The sequence below is a fragment of the Vipera ursinii genome (assembly GCF_947247035.1).
Source record: "Vipera ursinii genome assembly, chromosome: Z".
NCBI classification, from domain to species: domain Eukaryota; kingdom Metazoa; phylum Chordata; class Lepidosauria; order Squamata; family Viperidae; genus Vipera; species Vipera ursinii.
In genome coordinates this window covers 94635579-94651976 of record NC_139517.1, presented here as the reverse complement: position 1 = coordinate 94651976, position 16398 = coordinate 94635579, and the positions used below count along the sequence as shown (strand labels likewise).

Genomic DNA, 16398 nt, shown 5'->3' with positions numbered 1-16398 from the left:
TATGAGAAGCTGATTATTTTCCATTTTGGCATCACACAAAAAATTATTGAAACAGAACAAGCAGCGTAAAATACTTTTGTTTCTCTACTGAGTCAATCTGAAAATAGAAACCAATTGCTTCACTGGAGACCACAGACTTTCATAATGCCACACGAATTAGAATGTTTGGTCTCATTCTAAAACAAGTTCTTATATAAACATGTCCTAATTCCATAGTTAATAAACTCTCATATCTACAAGAACAACTCATTTTAATTAAGAGAAAAACTTCACCCACATAATCTGCTTGCTTCTTAATTCATTTATGAGTTTGGTTCCAATTGTCAATGATGCTAAACAGTGTAGACTGTTCATTTTATTAGCTATTATATTAGCACATTTTTGTAATACTTATTTAAATTTGTATAAATCTAAATGACAGAGCTTTTAGGAAGATGTTGGTGAAATATATCAAAAAGCAAAAACAAATTTAAATTTAAATGCATTGTCTGAAAGCCTTTACAGCATTGTGGAAATAACTCACAGTAAAAACAGTAGAGAATTATGTTCAAGGAAGTAGGCATAATATAAGGTGAGATAGTTTGCAACTCCATTTTAAAGTTATTTTCAATGAACCTATTTCCATATTTCCTACTATTTACTAATAAACTATGTTTTGACTTTTAAAATTGTGACTATTCCATTCTAAAGGCTTCATTATCATCAGTCAGCAAGTTGACTACTACCTCTGTGAAAACAGAAAATACTTCTTTACCCTCTTGTAGCTCTGGTTCAAATTACAGCATTAGTGTGAGAAGGAATAGTGATCAATGGCTGTCACAGTAAAATTGCCCTCATATCCACCATGGAGGTCATGGTGTATTTGATCATTTGACAAATTAACTGTCTTAAGGAAGGAAAGAAGCTAAACTGAGCAATAAACAGAGTCATTAAGGAAAAGAGCCCACTCTGAGTGGCTTGCAACAAGCCCATTTTATATTTTATATTTTTATAATTTAGAGGGAATATAATACAATCATTTTATTTTGGTACAATTCTCATCAGTTACAAATAAATATGTTAATACCCACTTTATTTTTTAAATGTATACATATAGTAAATTCCAACATTTCAAAATAAGTTATGTTCACTGTTTCTACTACCTTTGATTACACTTACTATATTGCATTAGTTAATTATCAAATTAATAATTGTCAAATTATTCTTTTTTTATTGGACACACTGGGTAAATGCTATTTCATGGTAATCTAGGGTTGGGTTTTTTATTTTTTAGTGTAATAAATACCATAGAGACAGACAAATAATATATTAGAATGTCTTACAAGCAGACAATATACCTAAGGAGTTACTTTTTGTCTCATTAAAATGAGTTTGAAAACAGAAACAATTTAAAAATCAGATCAGGACCACATTTTAATTTGATGCCCAAATGAACAGATGCATAATAATTTGATGCTAAACATATCTTCAACTGAAAATAAGTTCCATTTGAATAATGCTTCTACTCAGAATATCATTTCTTGAGTACACACAGAATGGCAGAGAGGTCATGTAGACTAAATCTTCATACATAAGGGCACTGCACATCTAGTTTTGTTGTATCTAAATACAAAAAATGTTCTAGTTCAATTTACAGATTGTTTATGGTTTCTAAAACTCCAAAAAATCTTTAATTGCTTTACTCTTTTTTTTGTCTTTGACATGCACTACACACTGGACATACTCACCCATGATGCAAATTTTTGCAAAACAGATTGCCTTAATGCTGTGAATAAGTTATAATGTTCAGAACTATGATGTGTTTGATGTCCAGCCCATAAAAAATTAATCTCTGCAATAAAAGAAAAATATTTTGTGAACCATTCAATATTATGATGAAATTTATATTTTTAAAATATACCCTTTCATGTACACAGAAATTCTGCATTTAGAAATATGCCTGATGCTTCAATCTATGGAAAGCATATGTAAAGTGTTGGTCCAATCAATATCCTAGCATTTGCTTCTGAAAAAAAATGCCTGACAGAATGCAGAGCATTCAGAATTCTTTCCAGAACTTCTTTCATAGCAGTAGGAAACATTTTATTTTTTTCTATGTAATAACATAGCATATTGCATCTGAGTACATGGATGTGCTTGTATTCAAGAGGAAACCCTTGCTTGAACTAACCCATTTCCATACTCAGTCTTTCCTTTGGCCAGCATTTCCTGCCATACCAAACGTTTGCTCTGTACTATTCAGTTTTTACTTACTCTGCTGATGGAAAGACAGATGAACACACAGACATCCAAACCTATATACATAATTTATTTCCAACATTCTATTTAATTATATAATTGTCAGAAAATTGTTTATTTTTAACCTGGAAAAGAATATATAAAAAATAAATCTGTAAAGTAAAGACTCTAGCATTTTAACAGACCTGTATGTTTTTATAAGTACATTTGTTGTTAGCTGCGAAGTCGTGTCCAACCCACCGCGACCCTATGGACAATGTTCCTCCAGGCCTTCCTGTCCTCTACCATCTTCTGGAGTCCATTTAAGCTCACACCTACTGTTTCAGTGACTCCAGCCAGCCACCTCATTCTCTGTCGTCCTCTTCTTCTCTTGCCCTCAATCTTTCCCAGCATTAGGCTCTTCTCCAGTGAGTCCTTCCTTCTCATTAGGTGGCCAAAGTATTTGAGTTTTAGCTTTAGGATCTGGCCTTCTAAAGAGCAGTCAGGGTTGATCTCCTCTAGGACTGACCGGTTTGATCGCCTTGCAGTCCAAGGGACTCAAAGGAGTCTTCTCCAGCACCACAGTTCAAAGGCCTCAATTCTTTGGCGCTCAGCCTTTTTTATGGTCCAACTTTCACTGCCATACATTGCAACTGGGAAGACCATAGCCTTGACTATATGCACTTTTGTTGACAGGGTGATGTCTCTGCTTTTTAGTGTGCTGTCTAGATTTGCCATGGCTTTCCTCCCCAGGAGCAAGTGTCTTTTAATTTCTTGGCTACAGTCCCCATCTGCAGTGATCTTGGAGCCCAGGAAAATAAAATCTGTCACTACCTCCATTTCTTCCCCATCTATTTGCCAGGAATTGAGAGGGCCGGATGCCATGATCTTGGTTTTCTTAATGTTAAGTTTCAACCCAAGTTTTGCACTCTCCTTCTTCACCCGCAACAAGAGGCTCTTTAGTTCCTCTTCACTTTCTGCCATTAGAGTGGTATCATCTGCATATCTTAGGTTGTTGATATTTCTTCCAGCAATCTTAATTCCAACTTTTGACTCATGCCTTTCATGATGTGCTCTGCACATAAGTTAAATAGGCAGGGTGACAGTATACAGCCTTGCTGAACTCCTTTCCCAATTTTGATCCAATCAGTGGTTCCATGTCCAGTTCTCACTGTTGCTTCTTGGCCCACATATAAGTTTTTCAAGAGACAAATAAGATGGTCTGGATGACTTCCAGTGGTAACGCCACGCGAATGGTGGCTTTTTTCAGCTGCCTGTCCTGAGGTTTCGTCAGAACCGCAGAGTCAGTGAAAATCAGCTGTCCCGCAGCTTGTAAACCTCTCCCTCAGGAGAAGGGGAGGAGAGCTTTCCTTGGGTAGAGGTAGAGCTCCCCTAGACCCCCAGAGGTCAGAGGGTGAGAGCTCCCTCAGAGCCCGAGGCTTTCTCCGAATCCAGGATGCCTTTGCTCTGAGCTGATGGGGCGAAGCTAGACACCACATCCACATCTGCTGATTATAGCGATCTGTGATTGATTTGAAAGCAGACAGAGCTGATCAGGAGGAGATAAATTTGCAAGTATTTGGAACTTTAACTTGGGGAGTATTAATCTTCTCCAAACCCTAATTTGATTTTGAAAAGGAAAAGATGGCGCCGGAATGTTTTTCTTTTGTTTTTTGAAAGAACAAAGCGTGAAGAAAGAGATATATTTTCTAACAAAAATTTGAATAACATATTGGATTTTTGTGTATTTGAGATTTTTTAAAGTTTTTAAAGATTTTTCTGGGACTTTATTTATCTTGAAGTGCAGAGGGAAAGTGAAAGCGATAAGGGAAAGTGAATTTTAACAAGCAGGAAAATGGCTTCAAGACGGCAGGGAATTCCTGTTGTTCCTAAAAGTTCAATTTCCTCTCCTGGCTGATCTTTTTGAGAGTAAAAATAGAGAGATGAGAGAAGACATATTGCTCGCACTCCAAGGGTTGGCAACACACATTGAACGTTTAGATGATCGTGTGGATGAGGTTGTGGAAAATAGTGCAAAATTAGAAAGCAGAATTGCCACAGTTGAAAATAAAATTGATAGAACGGAGGATGAGGTGACTATCTCACAATATAGAGACATGGAATTTGACTTGAGAATAAGAGGATTGAAAGAGAACCCACGTGAAGACTTGAAGGAGGAGGTAGCAAAAGATATACCTCCCATTTTGGGATGTGATCCTGAGGAATTATCAAGAGAGGTGGATAAAATATTTAGGGTTAACTCTTGGATTGCGAGGCAGAAAAATTTACCTAGAGATGTGGTGATTTATTTTTCTAAGAGTTCACTCTGAAATGCAATTATCCAGGCCTTTTATCAACAGTGATTTCAAATTGCAGGTCAGGATATTATAATTTTAAAAGAAATACCTCCAAAAATTTTGAGAAAGAGAAAAGATTTTGGTTTCCTGTCTGAAGAGCTTAAAAATCGACAGATTCAGTTCAGGTGGGAGATACCTATCAGAATGGTGGCGAATTATGCAGGGACACGATATCGACTTAACACGATTTCAAAGGGAAAAGATTTTTATATTAATGTCCTGAAAGCAGGTTCACCACCATCTCCACGACTTGGGAGAAAAGAAGAAAAGTTGGAAGATAAACAGCAAACTGAAGGAGCAATGTCATTGGTTGCTGGAGAGGCACAGCAGGCTGAGTCTACTGAACAGTTTTTGGTGTTAAAGGATGATCCAAGGGAGCAGAGAATGACACGGGCTGCATATAAACGTAAAGAAAAGGAGCAATTGAAACAGAAGATAGATTCTAGTTCTACAATACAAGGCCCTGTTACTACTGAGGCGGTGGGAGGAGCAAGACCAAAGAGACCAACTGAGGATCTTCAGGCATTGTTCTATAGGCTTCAGGTCGCAAAGAATGACGACAAAGTTCCTGACTTGGAATGTTAATGGCCTGAATTCACCACAAAAAAGAAAGAAAGTATTTCATTACCTGAAGCAACATAAAAATGATATTGTTTGCTTATAAGAAACTCATATTTGTGCAAAAGATCAAAGGTATTTGATTAATTCCCAACTGGGATTACATTTTATTGCATCTGCTCCAGATAAAAAGAGTGGAGTGGTTATCTACTCAAGAAAAGACTTACCAGTTAGATTAATTGAGACTGATATACAAGGAAGATATGTTATTACTGAACTACTGTTACAAGGCAAGAAAGTTCTTATAACTGGATTATATGCACCTAATCAACAGCAAAGGAAGTTTTATAAGCTTTTACATGACAAAATAACTCAATTGGATTATAAACCTGTTATTATGATGGGTGACTGGAATGGTGTTTTGGACTCATGTAAGGATAAGGAGGGATTTTTTTAAAAATACCCCTAATCATTCTAAACTGCCTAAAGCCTTTTTTGATTTGAAAGATGATTTGGAATTAAGAGATATTTGGTGGAAGCAAAATTTGGAGGACAGAGACTTTACCTTCTTTTCAGACAGGCATCAATCGTTTTCCAGAATTGATTTTTTTAATTACTAATGATCTTTTTTCTAGGGTTAAAAAGGTCAAGATTTTTTCCAGAACACTATCGGATCATAGTCCGGTATGGATGGAGTTGTTTAATGAAGATGGGATTAGAAGATCTTGGAGATTGAATGAAAATTTATTTAGGTATGATGAGTTCTCGGAGAAATGTGGGGAACATTTGAAAGAATTTTTTGCTTTGAATATGCATAAAGGTACTTTGATTGAAATTGTTTGGGATGCTAGTAAAGCTTATATGAGAGGGGTTTTGATTTATATGCATAATAGACATAGGCGTAAGCAGATGCAAAAATGTAAAGAGTTGGAAGAAGAAATTAAGTTGAAAGAGAAAGCTCTTATTTTAACCCATTAAATAAGAGAGTAAGGGATTCAATAAATTTGCTGAAAGAGTGATTTAATATGTTAATGGCGGATCAGGTTGCAACTAACTTGCGGTATGTGAAACATAATACTTTTTATAATGCAAATAAACCTGGTAGGTGGTTAGCTTATCAATTAAGGAAAAAACAGAAATTGCGCACTATAGAGAAAATAGAATATAAGGGTAAAGAGGTTTATCAACAAAATTTGATTAAAAAGGTTTTTTTAGATTTTTATGCAAATTTATATGCTAGTGAGAATATACAAGCTTTAGATATAGATAAGTATTTACAGGAAGCACATATTCCTACGCTCTCAAATGAGCAACGGGAGGAGATGAAACGATTAATCACTTCTGAGGAAATCATTTCAGCAATTAAACAGTTAAAATTGGGTAAGGCTCCTGGTACAGATGGGTTATCAGCAACTTATTATAAATTATTATTTGCAGAGATGGTAGAACCATTAACGGAATTATTTAACAATATCCAGGCTGGAGGGGTGGTGCCTCCGTCCTGGAGAAGGGCTTTTATATTGCTGATTCCAAAGGAGGAGCAAGATCCCACTCAACCAAAGAATTATAGACCTATATCGCTTTTAAATATAGATTATAAGATTTTTGCAAAAATATTGGCAAATAGATTAATGCAGATTTTGAAACAAATGATTCATAGTGATCAGTCTGGATTTATAACTGGAAGACATATGAAATATAATGTAAGACAAATTGTAAATTTAATAGAGTATTTGGATAAGAACAACCAAGTCCCTGCGACACTGATATTTTTAGATGCTGAAAAAGCGTTTGATCAATTGAATTGGCAATTTTTATTGAAAGTTGTTGATAAGATGAATTTTGGGGATAAATTTTTGCAATCTATTAAGGCTATATATCAACAACAATTGGCACAAATTATAATCAATGGGGGATTAACAGATGCATTTAAAATTGAAAAAGGTACAAGACAGGGATGCCCCCTTTCACCACTGTTGTTTGTTTTAACATTGGAGATTTTATTGATTAAAATTGGTGTATCAACTAAAATAAGGGGAATAAAAATAAAGCAGAATGATGATAGGTTAAGAGCATTTGTGGATGACTTGGTTGTTACACTATCTCAACTGACTCAATCAGTTACAGATTTAATGGAAATTATAACTCAGTATGGGAAAGTTTCTGGTTTTAAGATAAATAATTATAAGAGTAAAATATTATCTAAAAATATGACTATGAATGAAAAAGAAAAGTTAGTAAAACTAACGGGTTTTGAAATAGTGAAAAAGGTTAAAAATTTGGGAGTATATATTTCAGCTTCAAATGTGAAATTATATAAGAACAACTATGAGATATTATGGCAAAAAGTACAAAAGGAGTTAGATAGTTGGAAAAAATTACAATTATCTCTGTTGGGGAGAATTGCAACTGTTAAAATGAATGTTCTACCAGTTTCTTTTTTTGTTTCAAATGATACCTATATTGAAAAAGGATGCAAATTTGGATGAGTGGCAGAAGGGTATTAATAAATTTATTTGGGTAGGCAAAAGACCCGAGAGTTAAATTTAAGATTTTACAAGATGTACGGGAAAGAGGAGGACTTAAAGTGCCTAATTTGAAATTATATTATGATGCAGTAGTTTTATCAGCAGTTAGTGACTGGCTTAATTTAACAAATGAAAGATTACTTTACCTTGAGGGATGGGTGGCATGCATATTTAGTTTATGATAAAAAAGTGGATAAAGCATTTAAATCTCACATTTTAAGAAGCGCCTTATTGTGCATATGGAAAAAAATATTATTATAAGTTAAATTATAAAATACCAATTTGTGGGATTCCCGGGCATGCGATACAGGGTGTATCTGTGGGTGTAAGTTTGGATATGACTTTATATAAGGAGTTACTTAGATGGATAGGGAATGGTTGGCAATTAAAATCATTAGGTGAGTTAAAACAAGAAAATATCATACAGTCTTGGTTTCAATATACTCAATTGCAAACGAGGTGGAAGATACATCAGAAAATTGGCATTACATTAACTGATGAAAATTTGGTAAAACAAAGATCAAAACTGAGTGCATATAAAGAGAATATACAACGCTTTAATAGAATTGGATTCTGAAACAGAATTAATTAAAGATTGTATGATAAAGTGGGCTCAAAATATTCAAGAACCAATTTCATTGGATACATGGGAGGTAATTTGGGTTAGAAACGTGAAATTTACCCAGGCTCAAAATTTAAGAGAAAACTTTTATAAAATGTTTTATAAACATTTGGATCCCAAAAAATTGTCCTGCATGTATCCTAATGTACAGCCCAAATGTTGGAGATGTGGTAGTTTGGATGCTATCTATTATCATATATGGTGGACTTGTAGAAATGTTAAAGCTTTTTGGATTAAAATTTGGTGGAATATTCAAAAAAATTTTAAGAGAAATATAAAATTTTCTCCACAATTGTTTTTATTGGGTATTGTTATAGATTGTGATACTAAAGAAACAAATTTGATGTTGAATTTGATAACAGCAGCAAGGCTATTGGTAGGTCAATATTGGAAGAGATAGTTTGCCTACTATAGAAGATTGGTCACTTCAGGTGTCAAATTTGGCAAAAATGGCTAAGATTTCTGCTTATTTGAAGGATCATTCACAAGAAAGATACATTTCGGTTTGGAGAAGATGGATAAATTATATTCAGAACAAATAGGGGCCTAAAAAGTTTCATCTAGCTTATGAATGAATTATAGAATGATATTATTAATATTAGTTTGTTTTTATGGTATTTTTATTAGTTTTTATTATATTTTATTATTATAATAATAATAATTATTAGTATTATTAGTATTAGTATTGTTTAATAATATGGATATTATTTTGTTTTTATGTTCTTATTATTATTATGTTTACTTTTATCTTGTTTGTGTTTATGTTAAATGGGAGTTAAAGTGCATTAGGAACTTGGTTACATATATAGTTGGTTAATGTTATTTAGATTTTGATTGTTATTTTTGTAACCCTGTATTCAGTTCTGGGAAGTGGGGGAGGGGGAGGGGGTGGTTTTGGGATTGGGGTTTGTATTGTAACTTTTATAAAACTTTTTAATAAAAAAGATGGTCTGGTACACCCATCTCTTTAAAAACTTGCCACAGTTTGTTAAGATCCACACAATCAAAAGCTTTAGCATAGTCAATGAAGCAGAAGTAGATGTTTTTCTGGAACTCTCTAGCTTTCTCCATGATCCAGCGTATGTTGGCAATTTGATCTCTAGTTCCTCTGCCTCTTCGAAATCCTGCCTGTACTTCTGGTAGTTCTCGATCCACATAGTGCTGGAGTCTAGCTTGTAGGATTTTAAGCATAACTTTACTAGCATGAGAAATGAGTGCAATGGTGCGATAGTTTGAACATTCTTTGGGAGTGCCTTTCTTCGGAATTGGAATGTAAACTGATCTTTTCCAATCCTGTGGCCACTGTTGCGTTTTCCAAATTTGCTGGCAAATTGAGTGTAGCACTTTTACTGCATCAACTTTTAAGATTTTGAATAGCTCAGCTGGAATACTGTCAGAGGAACTAGAGATCAAATTGTCAACATACACTGGATCATGAAGAAAGCTAGAGAGTTCCAGAAAAACATCTACTTCTGCTTCATTGACTATGCTAAAGCCTTTGATTGTGTGGATGATAACAAACTGTGGCAAGTTCTTAAAGAGATGGGCATACCAGACCATCTTATTTCTCTCTTGAGAAACCTATATGTGGGCCAAGAAACAACAGTGAGAACTGGACACGGAAGCACTGATTGGTTCAAGATTGGGAAAGGAGTCTGGCAAGGCTATATACTGTCACACTGCCTATTTAACATATATGCACACTTCACATTCTAGGATGTCTGGCTTGAGGTCAGTGACCACCTCATTGTGACTATCAGGGACGTTAAGCTCATTCTTGTATAGTTCTTCTGTGTAATTTTGCCACCTCCTCTTAATCTCTTCTGCCTCTGTTAGGTCCCTGCCATTTTGGTCCTTTATCATGCCCATTTTTGCATGAAACGTTCCCTTCATCACTCCAATTTTCTTGAAAAGATCTCTGGTCCTCCCTATTCTATTGTTTTCTTCTATTTCTTTGCACTGTTCATTTAAGAAGGCATTCTTATCTCTTCTAGCTATTCTCTGGAATTCTGCATTCAATTGGGTGTATCTTTCTTTTTCTCCCTTGCCTTTCGCTTCTCTCCTTTCCTCAGCTATTTGCAAAGCTTCCTCAGACAGCCATTTTGCTTTCTTGCATTTCTTTTTCTTTGGGATAGTTTTGGTTGCTACCTCTTGTAGAATATTGTGAACCTCTGTCCATAGTTCTTCAGGCACTCTATCAGATTTAATTCCTTAAATCTATTTGTCACCTCTACTGTATATTCAACAGGGATGATTTAGTTCATACCTGAGCGGCCTAGTGCTTTTCCCTACTTTCTTCAGTTTAAGCCGAAATTTTGCAAGAAGAAGCTCATGGTCTGAGCCACAGTCAGCTCCTGGTCTTGTTTTTACTGACTGTATAGAGCTTCTCCATCTTTGGCTGCAGAGCATATAGAGAATCTGATTTCTGTGTTGACAGTCCGGTGATGTCCATGTGTAAAGCCTCTCTTGGGTTGTTGGAAAAGAGTGTTTGCTATGACCATCGTATTCTCTTGACAAAATTCTATCAGCCTGTGCCCTGTTTCATTTTGTGCTCCAAGGCCAAACTTGTCTGTTATTCTGGTTATCTTTTGGCTTCCTACTTTAGCATTCCAATCCCCCATGATGATAAGGACATCATTTTTGGGTGTAAGTTCTATAAAGTGCTATAGGGCTTCATAGAACCGGTCAATTTCATCCTCTTCAGCACCGGTGGTTGGGGCATAGACTTGGACTACTGTGATATTGAATGGTTTGCCTTGAATTCGAACTGAGATCATTCTGTCATTTTGAGGATTGTATCCCAGTATTGCTTTTCCTACTCTTTTATTGACTATGAAGGCTACTCCATTTCTTCTGAGGGATTCTTGCCTCCAGTAGTATACCTGATGGTCATCTGAATTAAATTCACCCATTCCTGTCCATTTTAGTTCGCTGATACCTAAGATGTCGATGTTCAGCCTTGTCATCTCTTGTTTGACCACATCCAGCTTTCCTTGATTCATGGATCTTACATTCCTGGTTCCTATGGAGAAAAAATCTTTACAGCATCGGACTTTCCTTTCACCACCAGACACATCCACAGCTGAGCGTTCTTTCGGCTTTGGCCCAGTCGCTTCATTCTTTCTGGTGCTACTAGTACTAGCCCTCTGCTCTTACCCAGTAGCATATTGGATGCCTTCCGACCTGAGGGGCTCATCTTCCAGCATCATGTCATATTGCCTTTTGGTACTGTTCATGGGGTTTTCATGGCAAAGATACTGGGTTGCCATTTCCTTCTCTAGTGGATCACGTTTTGTCAGAATTCTCTGCTATGACCTTTCCGTCTTGGGTGGCCCTGCACGGCATAGCTCATAGCTTCATTGAATTACACAAGCCCCTTCGCCACGACAAGGCAGTAATCCATGAAGGGATTTATAAGTACATATTTAAATTTAAAAGTAACTATGAACTAAAGAAATCTATGTTGCTTATTCACTGAAATTTACATAGTCTTTAGGTTTAGTTAGATCCATTCATACATTCCTTTGAAGTTAAATGTTTCATGTTTTATGCTTTACTGCAGAAAAATCAGGTGGTTTTTTTTCTTCTCCTATTCAGGAAGTCCAAAACAATCTCTGAATTCTTCAATTTGGCACAGAATACAAGAACCTTTCACTGATTTTTTTTAAAAAAAATGGTAAATAAATGGGACTTGTCAAAAATTGATTGTCTGATTGAAAATTTAAATTTAATGTAAAGAAGGCTTTTACAACAGATTTAAGTCACAGAAAGGTGAACCTATATTATTGGTGGCAAGCAATTAATTTGGTCCTGTCAGTTTTTGTTTGTTTGTTTGTTTTGCATCTCAGATTTTTTTACAGACTTTTTTGTAATTTGTCACAGATGATGCCATTGTTCAGAACAAAAAGAACTACAGAAAGACTTGAGTCAAGATTTCAAGGCAAGGTTTGGTTAAGTATACAGCAGCAAACATGCGCTTGTCCAGGTAACTTATCTATTTAATCTTCTCTCAAGATAACAGTAACATGTTCCCAACAATTTTAAAATATACCACTAATCTTCCTGAATAATAGGAAAGGTTTACAGAGGTCCACATGTGAGTGAGTTGCTTAAAATATTGGCATAACCAGCTTTTCTCAAGAGGCCCTGCGGTTCTATGAGAGGTCACAGAAGGAGTTCCTTGAGAGATCGTGACTGGAAAAAATAAAAACATTGGCTTTTTTGAACTTTGTATGTAGATAATCATAATTTGTGGACAGGGCATAAAAAGACCTGAAAAGTACTTCATGGGTTCTTCTAGGGTAAAATTAGTTTAGCGGTTCTTCCAGAGTAATAAAGGCTAAATTAAGCACTTTCTATGTGATGAGATTCAGTCTATTCTTACTGAGTTCATTTCCTCTGAAGGAAAAAAGAGTAGTCTTTCATGTCACTTAGTGTATCCCTTTAGTCCAGAAAAATATGCATTAGACAACCAATTGAAACTTCTTGACTTGGACCCATACCCAAAATGTCAAGTTTTATAAGAGGCTGTTCTGTTCCAGTCTATGTGAATCCTTGTTAACTCACAAGTACAAACCCCTCTTCCAACAAGTAGGCTGGAAACGCAAGAAAAACAAACCCCTTTTAATAATATTTACAGACCTGCAAAATATCTCCAAAGCAAAGACAAACAAAATATGATTCAAATGGAGAATTGTCCAAAGGCACACAGAACACAATTCAAACAAAGAATTGTTCACAGGCAAGGCAATCAGAACATGATCCCATGAAATTTGAGTCCTTTGCAAATGGTTGTCTTCAGCAACCAGCACTGCCCACACCTTCCCTTTTTATTAAGCATGGCTTCTCAATGCTTCTCCTTCACCCTTGGAGTTGCCCCATTGCCTCCCTTTGTCCTGCTTTTGTTGCCTGTCAGCGTTTGCAAGCGTCTAAGATGTCTTCCAGTTATGAGTCCTCAGCATCTGACTCAGCTTCCCAGGATAGCTGGGTCTCAGCCTGAACACAAGTGGAAGGGCCAGGCTCTTCATCAGATTGTAAGTCCTGGAGTTCATCAGAGCCTTCATCTGACTCTGATGGCTCTCCAGGCCCCTCCTCCTCCTCTCCTGATTCCCTAGACTCAGCTGCCGAGTCCACTGGCTGGCACTGAATCACAACAGAGGTCTCTGTAGTATATTTTTTCCTCATTCCAAACAAATTTTTATACAAAGTACCTTTTGTGCATAGAAATGTGTTTATGCTAACCTGTTTACTGTTTAACTTTTGAAGATATTAGTAAGGGTAATTAGTCAGAAACTTGATATTTGACTACATATTTATATTCTCAGATAAAGTCACTAAGGCAATCTTGTACATCCAGGTATGTTATCACTTGCACCACAGAATGTTCCATTTTAGTATTGCTTCTTTAATGAAAATACGGTTTGCCCTGAATTAGTGAGGTTTTTATAAGCAAATTGATCATAGACATTTCAGTGAATGGTTAACATCTGCTCAGATATGACTACTTCCATTATATATTGATTATCTATGTCACTTAGTGACTTAATTCCTCATTTTATTTATTTTTCATTTTGTAGTTATATTTTCTTTTGGTGTTTGATAATAATTCAGTAAGTAAAATATATAAAGTGTCATGGTTCCATCAAAGCCTGAGTCTGAGGAGGAGGAGGAGGAGGAGGAGGAGGAGGAGGAGGAGGAGGAGATAGAGCAGGGGATGGTGCAGGGGGATGGTGCAGTCTATATTGCTCAGGAGGACAAGGCAGTCCCAGTCCATCAGACCTCAGAAAAGTAGACAGGAAAGAAGAAAGGGCTCAAGCTGATCAAGGAAGTGGGTAGGAGACAGAAAGGGCAGGCAGCAGAGCAGAGGAGCTCTGGAGCTCTGGAATGAGCAAATGCTTCCTCTGGCCAATTCCAAGTGCGAAGAATGGAAAGATGGCAGAGTCAGCAAAGTGCAACCTACTCGAGAGGAGGGTGCCCCAACCCTGCTCATGAGGTTCACCCGGAGAGTAACATTTAAGGAGACGCTATGAGGAGGGGCTTTTGCCAGGAACAAGTGTTTGTCTTTGGATTACACTCCCTTGGCTGCGACTCAAACTCCTTTGCTTTGAAGATTGCTTCTGCCTTGTTTTGAGAAGTGTTCTTGGTTTACCCTAGCCCTGAAAATCCTCCCTTCAGATCTGCCTTGCCTTGGATCCCGTCTTGTTTCGAGAAGTGCTCTTGGCCTTTTGGTTTGAACTGTGCCCTTGTTTGTGAATTGTGTTTGTCCTGTGTTTCACTGTGCCCTTTAGAAAACTGTTCCTTGTCATGGAATTTTGACTTCCTCTGAGAACTGCCCTTGCTTTCTCTCTGGACTTGTGCCTTGTGGACTTGGAGGATGCTCTATGAGCTGTTGCTTAGGGGACTGAAAGTGGAGCCTGACTGGTCCATTGAGGATCATTTGTTTAACCCTTTCCAAGAACTCTCTTGAGGCCTGCCTAGTCTTGCCTGTCTGGCTCATAACATATGTAAACAGATAGATGAATGAATGAATGAACCTTTATTGTTAAAGTACAACCATGTATACATTGAGATTGGCTGAGCCTCCCTTTGTGCCCCCCCCCTCACAACTCACAGTGACAACAAACCCACCATCTTGTTACACCATATGAGCTAATTGCACAACACACCGGCCTCGCAAGTCAATTATACATAAAATTATAAAATTATTTCCCGTTCAAAAGCCTGACAGCCCATGGATAGAAACTATTCTTCAGCCTGTTGGTACGGCTGGCTATACTCCTGTATCTCCAACCCGATGGTAGGAGAGTAAAGAGGTACCGACCAGGGTGTGAGTCATCCCTGAGAATTTTTCTCACTCTTCCATGGCAGCAAACCCTGGCGATGTCATCCAGTGGTGTCAGGGGACAGCCCACAATGTTTTGTGCTGTGCTCACCACCCTCTGTAATACTTTCCTATCCACGGCTGTCAGTATAAATAAATAAATTTCATACTGGGAAATAAAGACAACATTGGCAGATAAAATTTTTAGAGAGAGATACAATCCTGGCAATCCCTCACCCACTTTTTATACTTTACTGTTATACCAGATAAACTTCAAGCGTGAAAAGTCCTCTTAAGGTCCAACAATTCTACCTGAACTTGTGTTCCTAGTTTTGCCTATTTGGCAGCAACCCTGCACTTTACACAAGCCTAGAAATGCTTATGAAATGCTGATTAACACTTTATGGCCACCATTCCTATATTTTCACTCAGGAGAAGGGAAAGGAGACACAAGCTAGCCCAGAGATTTCCAGACATGGCTGGCTAAGAAATTTTGGAAGCTGAAGTCCATAAGCTTAAAGTTGCCAGGTTTGGAGATCCCTGTTTTATCCCAACACATGCATATTGTTCTTTATCTCTCTTCGATATCCAATATCAATAGCCACTTATTATTGCCATTTATTTAAAGAAGGTCTAAGATCACTATTTTATAAATCTTGAATATGTGAATACATGTTTGGCAAACTCAACTAAAATGACTAACTGTTTCAGGTTTGACAGATGTACAGCCTTAGAGGTGTGAGAAAGCCTTAAGAACATCACTGACTGAAGATGATTGGTGACTCCAGATTTTGCCTTGTTATATTTATGAGTTTTGATGAGTAGTTTAAATAAAGCCTATGATGATAATATTAAAATTGACTAGACAGGAGCCCGGGGTAACCCCTTTCTACAATAATGCAAACATGCCGTTAAACTGAGATACATTTGCTATATGATATTCTAAAAAATTAATACAACAGTATTCTCTGCCAAAACCACATTGAGAGCATAGTGCTTAATACCGAAATTTAAATCTGTTAAATGAAATGCATTAAAACATCTTAAGACCAAGATATTGGACAAATTTCAAACTATTGTAAAGATAGATATTAATGTTGATAACCAGCAAATGATAACCTGTTAGAGGAAACAATTTAATCATCCATAACTGCATGAAGATCTCACAATCTATACAGCTAGATCTCCCTGCCACTGATTTAAACCTGGAAAAGAATCCCTAATACCCACTCTAAGAGATTTTTTTAAAAAATAACAACAAAATCTTTTGTTCAAGTATACAGTATTCTTAAATTT

The 16398-nt window shown here is 36.6% G+C and overlaps 1 protein-coding gene across 1 annotated transcript in view; it reads right to left on the bottom strand.

The window, feature by feature from the left end:
• Window positions 1–16398, bottom strand: part of AGMO (alkylglycerol monooxygenase) — a 178056-nt gene that overhangs the window by 93034 nt on the left and 68624 nt on the right. Inside the window, exon 4 of the mRNA XM_083376950.1 lies at window positions 1728–1831. Within this exon, the coding sequence (XP_083233076.1) occupies window positions 1728–1831 (104 nt within the window). The remainder of the gene's footprint in view (window positions 1–1727; window positions 1832–16398) is intronic.